This window comes from Nothoprocta perdicaria, unplaced genomic scaffold (genome assembly GCF_003342845.1).
Source record: "Nothoprocta perdicaria isolate Ctin4 unplaced genomic scaffold, notPer1 scaffold_128, whole genome shotgun sequence".
In the NCBI taxonomy this organism is placed as follows: Eukaryota; Metazoa; Chordata; class Aves; order Tinamiformes; family Tinamidae; genus Nothoprocta; species Nothoprocta perdicaria.
Window position 1 is genome coordinate 1,416,702 of NW_020454405.1, and position 9,088 is coordinate 1,425,789.

At 42.1% G+C, this 9,088-nt stretch overlaps 1 protein-coding gene across 1 annotated transcript; it reads right to left on the reverse strand.

The window, feature by feature from the left end:
• Positions 1-1,832: 1,832 nt before the first annotated feature.
• On the reverse strand, positions 1,833-8,964 carry NPY (neuropeptide Y). The gene is made up of 4 exons (XM_026033345.1): positions 8,928-8,964; positions 8,572-8,759; positions 4,629-4,709; positions 1,833-2,279 (listed from the first exon to the last, which is right to left on the reverse strand). Exons 2-4 carry the CDS (start codon positions 8,757-8,759, stop codon positions 2,255-2,257), a joined length of 294 nt encoding a protein of 97 aa, XP_025889130.1. The 5' UTR covers positions 8,928-8,964; the 3' UTR covers positions 1,833-2,254.
• Between the last annotated feature and the right edge of the window lie 124 nt (positions 8,965-9,088).

Genomic DNA, 9,088 nt, shown 5'->3' on the forward strand with positions numbered 1-9,088 from the left:
CACGAGGAAAGTAAGTGATAAGTTGTGCTTCCACTGCACATCACTGTCTGCCATCAAGAACACCAGAAGTGTTTTGGAAGAAAATGCCAGCTCTGCATGGCTAGATCTATGCTGTGTGGCTGCTTTGCCTTGTCTCTGCCACTCACTTCATTAGACAGTCAACATAGCATCTTACAGATTTTCTTATCTTCTCTATTTCTACTTTCTTTTATCTTTTCTTTTTCTTTAAGTTCAAGAAAATTCAAGTAATTGAATGGAACTGCACAGCACGTGCAATTAATATACACTAGCTGTGCCTTAACTCTTTTTTCCTCCACTGAGGCAATTCTATAAAGAAAGTGATAAGCAACATGCATTTAATTTATCTAGTTTAGTTTACCTACACTCTTGATTTAATAATTTACATACTCACTAATATGCCTATATATAAATTAGTAATCAGGAATTACTAGGAATTACAGGTATTACATAGCATGTAAGTCACTAATCTCCAATTCTTGAAAAAGATTCCAAGTAGAACTTAACATAATTGCTAACCTGAAAGCAGCAGTTCCTGACCTTTGCCTGATGGATTCCCACCAGCCCCAGGAAGCTCCAAGATGCTGTCTTGGACCCCCTGCCCCCAGATTGGCATCRTTTAGTGCCTTGTGTGATAATGATTTAYACCAGCAGGTCCAAAACATTCATATACTGCTGCACTGCTCTTAATCCTCACAATTTCCTTTATTGTACCCTGGAACCACTACCAAACACTCTAGTGAAAATAGGAGTGCTGAAAGCAAAAATTTGTCCATTCAAATGACACTCAGAGGTTTTATTAGAAGGAAAAATATTCTGGCTGGGATCTTGGGATCCTGAAAATCTTAGGAACCTGAAAAATTTTAATACTACAAACACACCCCTAGTGCACATGCAGAGATCTATAACCTACTTGCAATGATGCCTTTTCCCAGTGGGCAACATCCATGAGATCATATTTGAAAAGAACAAATTAAATGTAATTGCACTAAACTTTCACACTTCCTTTTATATGGGGGGCCTTTTATATGTTTCATCTCTTAATGGTCRGTCATGTTCCTGCTGTCTAAGAAAAAAGACTACTTGAAATTAGGAACCTAAGATCAGAACTCATGCCATGCTGCATTACAGGCCTGTTGTAGATCCTGACTACTGAAAGCTGAGTATCTGGGAATTAAAACCATTTAAAAAAATAAAGGCAGCATGAGCCATCATTATATTTTGTTAACATTAGCTGAAAAAGTTGAGGGTTTTCTCTGAGGTCACTATGTAACTCTCCTACTAAGCTAGGGATGGAATGCTTAAAAAAGGGCAAAAGAAAATGAGAGCCTGAAGGCACTTCTCATTCTCCCTGTTCCAGACACCTTTCCCTGGTTGAAAGAGGCACCAGGAATGACTCCAGGGGAAAGAAGCTCTGAGCACGCAGAGCGCAGGTACCCAAAACTTTGGTTCGGATGTCCCTGTGATAAGCACCATGCTCCTTCATAAGGAGCCCCTTGCCCATCCTTGGGCAATATTAGTCATTTCCTTTCTGGCACAGGTAACTGTAGAATTATCCTGTTCTGAGCTCACTTACATATTATTTTCTGCCGCTTCGCCTATTGCCAAAATAAAAACATTACATTTCTTTCAACTTCAACTCCTAAGCAAACTTGCATCAAAGCTTCAAATCAGTTTCAGGGAATTAGAAGAATTAAGGGATTACTTAATTATTTTGTATTTTGAAAATGGTATCAATTTTAACACAGTCGTTTTTGTAAACAGCAAATAGGTTTTTCATATAGTGAGTCTGAAAAAAACTCCTTTCCAAGCACTCCTTTCTTATATTCTGTAGTGCATAATAAATTAAACAATTTTGTGTAAATCAAAAAGCTGAGCTGAGTTTGAGTGAACAACATCATTATCTCACTTTGCAGCTAATTGCTGCGATAGCCACAGCACTACTGTTGTCCACACTACTTTAGACTGAAAGAAGGTTATAATACAGTTTTAATAGTTTAAAACAGCTCTTTGCTATACCAAAAGCAGGGTGTTTGTCTTCATTTAGTATGGTATATTCTGGAATGCACAAATAATTTATTTAAATAAAGGTATATACAAATATGATGAAGGAAAATCTCTACAGAATTCAGTACAATGACTGCATGCACTGGGAACGATGCGCTCTGATTCGCCTTAGAGGAGTGGAGTATGAATTGAAAACTAGGAAAAGTTTGATGGTGTTCTGCAAATTCCGTCACCACATCGAGGGGTCTTCAAACCTGTAACACACATTATGAAAAAAAAAAAAGTTAAATACATTTGAAAAGCCTCTTCTGAAAAATCCAGAGCTAAAATGACTTACAATTTTCATTCTAGTAATATCAGTAGCAGGAAATATGAACAGAAATTTAGAGTTGAAGCCTGTATATGCAACTCCCRTTAAAACAAAGCTCAATCTCTGCATTGGACCTGGAATTCACCCCTCCACGCTGCTGCCCTGATGCTGTGTCCTTACAGCATTAAGACTTGCTGCAAGGCTGCTTTAAGCTGACATGTGGCATTTAATGAATTTCAGCTASATAACTGTGACACACTGAAATACAAATATATTTTTAAGAGATAGTTTTAGCTCTTACGAAGGAGTAAATAGCTTCCAAAGAGAATTCACTGAGCCAAACAAAACTGTAACAYGCTGTTAGGGCTTTCAAACAAAACTGTAGTCTCTGGTCACCATCCTGGAATGATGTTCTGATGATCCAGTGATATTTCACAGCTCGATATTGTCCACTTGAAACATCCCTGCACCAGCCCCTCTGTGGCTCCCCCAGCCTCCCTACGAGTCTTTGAATGCTTGGGACAATTTCAGCCAGGCCTGACAGGGGTACAGCAGTCTCACTGATATTAAGTTTGCAATGTATCATGCCACATGGGACTGTGGAGAAAGAGGATTTAATTATTTCCTCACATGGAGGAAAAAGCTGAAGTCAGATTTAGAATCCGTGTGGGCTTTTATCCTAGAAAACRTACCCATAGGAAACCAGGCATCAGTGCTCCCAGTACTCACATAATTGTCATCAACAAATGACAAACACCAGGGTTTTTTTTCCTCAGTTTAAAATGCTCTTACAGGGGGTATGAAATAAAAATCTGTTTCTCATTAATTCTGGATCTTAAATGCAGACTAGTTTATTATTTTGCTCATGGGTTTTAACCTCCCRCTGTGCCATAAATAGCATTATTGAAACAATAATATCAACCATAAAGTTTTGTTATGAAGGAGGGAAAATTAGAGAGAGGATTAGACTTCGCACTGCCCTGTGTGTTGCCTCAAACTCATGGCAGCGGAAATTTCCCATTAAGTCAGGCTTCTGCCTTGTCATTACGAAACACAAAATATTCTGATACATTTCTATGTGCTCTGTGCAATTTTATACATAAGCATCTGCAGAGAAAACAGTATCACACCAGCTGCAGTTAGTCATCGAGCCACAAGACGTTCTTTCTCTTGTGCAAAACCACCAGTCTCACGGATGACCCTCCTTGAGGGCAATGGAAATTCTGGTCACCTTTCCTTCACAAGATCATGCCCCAAATTCCATCCTACAAATTGCTATACTTAAATGTGTAACTAGTCTGTAAGTAATCCTTTGCATAACTGACCAAAATACACAGCACTTGCTTATAGGCTCCAGAGATGACCACAGCAGAAATAGCTATGGAGATGTACACTAAAGGCTTGAACCCATTTGTGCTTTACTATGACTAAAATCAAAATCAGTATTTTCCTTCTCCAGTCAAAATAAACACATTTTATTTTTTCAGCATAGGCAAAGGGAAGTTAAATTTTTAACAGCCGTAAAATCACAGTCAGTATACTGGTATTCTATATAGGGACTGAAGTGTCGTTACCTGAATATATACTACATACATTTGAAATCCCATTATTGCTTGAAACATCACTTTTCTTTTAAACCAACTTTAACCAGATATGTTAAAGTCTTTTTTACTATGTAAAATACCAGGTTCAAAAACTATGTAAAATAAATATGGCATCTTAAAGAAAGTCATAGTGTTGCATCCACACATAAGTTAATTCATCTGCATATTTACCAGCCACCCTTGTTTAGGGGAAGAATTTAAACCCAAGAGATTAAAGAAACAGGCTGCCTTTGGGGCTTCAAGATGTATGTGAATCATCATCTGGTATCAGCGAGCAATTCTGTGTAATRCAGCCCAGTGAGGGGCAAGCATTTGGGGACTGCCTCCCTTCCAGCCAAACAGCAGGTACTGCCTGCTCCCAAAATCAGGAACCACACACAGGCTGAACTATATTCAATCTGGCAAAGAATTTCTTGTGTTCATAGCATTCCTCTCGTTTTTAAACTAGAATTAAATTTAATTATTTTTTTAAAAAAATAAAATTTAAAATAAAATTTAAAATTTTAATTAAATTTAATTCTAGTTTAAAAACTAGAAGAATGCTATGAATTAAAACAGTTTTTAAGGACATGTTCATCCAGTTATTGGTAGTGTAAGTTTTCCACCTGTGAATGCATTTATTGATAATAAATTGAACTGTAAAATCCAAGTGAGAAATTAGAGACACTGCAAAATATCTTCATACAYACCTAGATCTGGGAATATTTTCTGTGCTTTCTCTCAACAAGAGGTCTGAGATCAGTGTCTCTGGGCTTGATCTCTTTCCATACCTAAGGAATGGAAAAGAAAAAGTGCATTTAGCAAGAACATGTTTGTGCGTTTAGTATTTCATTCATTACAAACATAGCTGGTGTATTTGGGCTGTCCAACACACACCATGTTAGGGACTGAAAATTGAGCTTCCCCAAGCTTCTAATCAATCTTGAAATACTTTGCTCTGGGACAGAGAATTTTCTGCCTCAGATTTATTTTTTGTTAAATGAGATACCTTCCACTGGCTACCCCTGTCACACAGTGGCTGTCTTCCAATTTGCATTTTTTTAAACCCTAATTATTTTACTATACATTACTTAATAGCTAAAAATATCGCAATTCTTGCATTCTTGGGAAGGAATTTGCTCTCTTTTCCTCTGAAAAGAGAAGCCACAATGAGCACACAGCATGACAGACACCTCATCACTATATTCAGCTCAGCAGTGGTAATTACAAGCAAATGCTGTTGGAAAGAAATAGCATATATACATCACAGTTTATAACTTGCATAACGTTTGGATCATAAACCATCTTAACAGATAATCTTTTTCTGAATGCCATTTAAGTGAAATTCTCCCTCCAGGGGAGTCACAGGTGTAACTAAGGACTTACATCTTATCCATTACTATCAAAGGCATTTCTTCGATGTTCTTCCTTACCTAAATCTTGGAAAATATTAATTAATATTAATTAATAGTTAACCAGCTATTTTGGTTAAAAAGCTAACAGTTTCACCTGTTGATTCCATGCCCTCATGAAATGTGGGAAGCGGATCATTTTACTTAACTAACTGTACTTTTGCATTACCTTCTTCATTTTAATACATCACCAGTGCTCCAGAAAGTTGAAGCTTCAGAATTTTGAAGTAAATTTCTTAATCAAAATGGACAAAACTGAAAGTGAGTATCTGAAAAGAACCATCTGCTTATAGTAAAATGCTATTACAATGCTGCAACCAGGCACGACGCTGAACTCAGTGTCTTTCACTCCACCATCGCAAGGGGACCTCTCTCTAGTTCCCTCCTCTACTTAATATAGGTGCGATTTGGGTTTCAACTGATGGCAAATTCACTTTTCTCTTAAAGAAAGACCTGGTTGCCCTTGGGCCAAACCTGCACTCGTTGCTGAGGAAGTCTTGCCTGCACATTGAACAGTAGCAGCCACCGCAGTGCAGAGGCTCACTCAGAGCAGGAGGACTCTGCTGGAAAGAGCCTTTTTCAGCCAGCTCCATCAGTGCCAGGTCTTGGCTAAACCCACCTGCACGACTGAACCGACCTTGTCCTCGTGGAGACAGGTTCTGAGGGGAGTGATTGCGGACAGTGACCTATGGGGTGGCCAAAAGGTGCCCACTCTTCCTATGTGCCTGAGCCTCCAGTCTAACTCTGGATTTTGTCACCGGCAGGACAACCAGACTACAATAGCAATAGCAAGAGGACATGTCCTGAAAGAAACAGCTTCATGTAGAAGTCGACTGCTGAAGCAAACACCTTGTGAGATGCTTGCTTCAGTTGCCTTAGGCTTTCTCGCTGTCCGTCCCACACAGCTCTGAGACACCATGGACACAGGAAGCCAGGTTGTAAGGAACTAGGAATAAAGAGCACTTATTTTGATTACGGTCATGGTGTCTTAGACTTAGAAATCTCAAAAATTCTTAAAATTTCTTTTAAAAGCTTCAGCATTGGGAGTCAAATCCTATCAATTCCCGAGACTGGCAGCGGGAGCTGAGGGAACTCAGAAGAATCTAGTGGATAGAAGACAAGYGCCCAAAACACCCAAACTCTCTATATTTGCTCCCTTCCACACTAAAAGGTGTTTAAATAAATTTGGAACATGAATATTGCCTAAGTCAGATACACTTTCAGATATTCTCTGCTCTGTCTATGCTACTTTCAGCAGATGTGGTTGCAATGCTTTGCTGCAGCACAGAACAGACACAAATGTTAGAACAAGCTGCTAGGGACATGAAACAAAGTGGGTCTGACCAGCTGAGGAAGGACAGCTAGTACTAAGTAGCACACCAGAACTGCTTAGGGGAAGGAGGAGGGATTCAAGGAGAGATTGGCCCTGAAAAGACCCCCTGCAGKAGAGGTGTATGAGGCAAGGACTAGACTACAGGACAATCTTGAGGACAGAGGTGAAATTAAACCAGACACACACAGAAATCTACGGTATAGAAGCCTACATCTGTGCTGGTCCCCTTTGGCTTTCTTCATAGTGAAGATCTGGCACCTGGTGAATAACATTTCTGATCTGAAACTAGACATCTGAAAGAGGCCAAGTGACTTGCATGCTRCAAGTACCTATTCCTCTCAATCAACCTCAACAGGCTACTGAGATGAYTGGCACAAATGTCTAAAGCTAAGTGAGATAGAGCTGAAAAGACAGACAGAACGGGGAAAATCTGCTAGATGAAATCTAGGGAACAGAAGAAAATCTGCCTCACTTAACCCATCCGCAACAATAATTATTTTGGTTCACTTTTGAACTCTATGCACACATTAAGAATGAAAGTAGTCTCAATCTCTAAGTTGGCACCCCAGAACTGAGAAAAAAAAAAGTTACAAGTTTGACATTAAAGTGCGCACATAAGGAACAAAAAGTATGCAAGAAAGGAAGGTTGTATAAGAAGTTATTTTTTCCTGTGACCTGGTTTTGGATAGGAACTACCTTTGAAACTGGACGCAACAGACACAAAAGCTGATAAGAGAAACCGGCACTGAAGTTCCACTCTAATAAAGAGAAAAGCGCTAGAGGGGCAAAACGTGAAGAACAGATCATTTTAGCAGTACGTTAGGAAAAAAAAAAGTTATTAGAGCACTGACTAACACACAGCAGCATGCCATACACATGAACAAGTTGCAAATATTTCTATAAAAGTCCAGGACTGAAGAACTGTAGTTACATCAGCCTCTTCATCTGTTTTACGGTATCAGTGCCCTGACAGACAACRTTATGGGTTTGGTGGGAAGGCTCTCAGCTGCACGATAGCCTCCCTTCTAACTTAATTATTCTGACTTTTACAGGGACAAATGAAAGGCTAATTATAGATCTCTCATGTGTTTTTGATATTGAACAAATAAGGAGATATTCCAAAGCTTTTCTGGATCACAAAGTATTCAGGGACCTCAGGGGAAACTTCTACTAATCGTATAGCCTAAACTGGACAGATGCTACTAAACAAAAGAACTTTGTATTACATTTTTTTTTCAGATTGAGCTTTTACTACTGTTCTAACAAGAATGGTCATTCCCAGAAACTCAATTTTGAGCAAGGTAGGTTTAGCTTGTGCATCTTCTTTTGGTTTCTGCTTGAATTTTTATTTGTGGGCTGGAGAAAGTTTTTTGTTTGGACTAGCAGGTTTACTGTCCCATAACTGCTGTATTAAGTACCTAACAAACCACAAAGCTTTGGAACTACCACAGCAACTCCTCGGCAAGGACAGGGAAGCACTTTCTCTGAGTGAATTCCTCAACAGACCCGAGGGCTGCAAGGAGGTGTGAAACTGCGAAACAGCTCCCACTGCCCTGGCTTGCTCATCCCTGCTCCCAGGTCTGTCAGCGCTCCCTTCCTTTTGGGGAACACCCCACACGCTGCGCTGCTTGGTGGCTCTCATGTCAAGACTGTCACACAAGAGCTACATGGGGCTGAGAGTATTGGGACCGTGCGGATACCCCTTCACCAGGTCCTTCCACCAACTCAGCTGCCTGAAATTCACCTCCAGCATCTGCCCAGGGCGCGTGGCAGCAACTCCAGCTAAAGGGAGCCACTCTCTCAGCCCAGTTCTTTCCCCAGGGGTGCCCTTCCCGCATGCTGGACGAGCCAGCTGTGTCCCCGCAGCCAGGGCCACCCGTTTGTGCCCCGTGGGGCTCGCCTGCCTACCTCTGCCTCGTGATGAGGTTGATGTAGTGCCTCAGCGCCGAGTAGTATCTGGCCATGTCCTCTGCGGGCGCGTCCTCGCCGGGGCTGTCCGGTTTGGAGGGGTACGCCTCGGCCAGCGTGCCCAGGCACACGAGCAGCGACAGCGCCAAGGTCAGCACCGAGAGCCACAACCTCCGGGTGCGCTGCATCTGCGCGCCCAAAGCCAGAGGCGCCGTCAGAGCCCGCGCGGGCAGCGCCTCGCGCTCCCCGCCCGCCCGCCCCCTCGGGCCGCGCCGACRGCCCCGGTTCGGCCGGCCCGGCGCGGTTCGGATCGGCGCGGTTCGGATCGGATCGGCGAGGCAGGCGGCGGTACTCACGGCGGCGGCTGCAGCGGGGCGGCTCTGGGCTCGGCGAMGCGCTCTGCCGTCGGGGTCCGGGCTCCCGAGTGCGGGCTCCGTGTCTCGCCGGGCTCATTTAAGCGCTTTCCCGGCAGGCAGGAGGGGCCTCGGGCGAACACGCCTCGGCGGCGCCGGCCCCC

Bases quoted from the DNA above. Each gene is read 5' to 3' on its own strand.
- NPY (XM_026033345.1), bottom strand. From the start codon at position 8,759: ATGCAGCGCACCCGGAGGTTGTGGCTCTCGGTGCTGACCTTGGCGCTG. The intron at 4,710-8,571 runs GTAGGCAGGCGA...TCCATTCCTTAG, and splicing joins AACCTCATCACGAGGCAGAG to GTATGGAAAGAGATCAAGCC.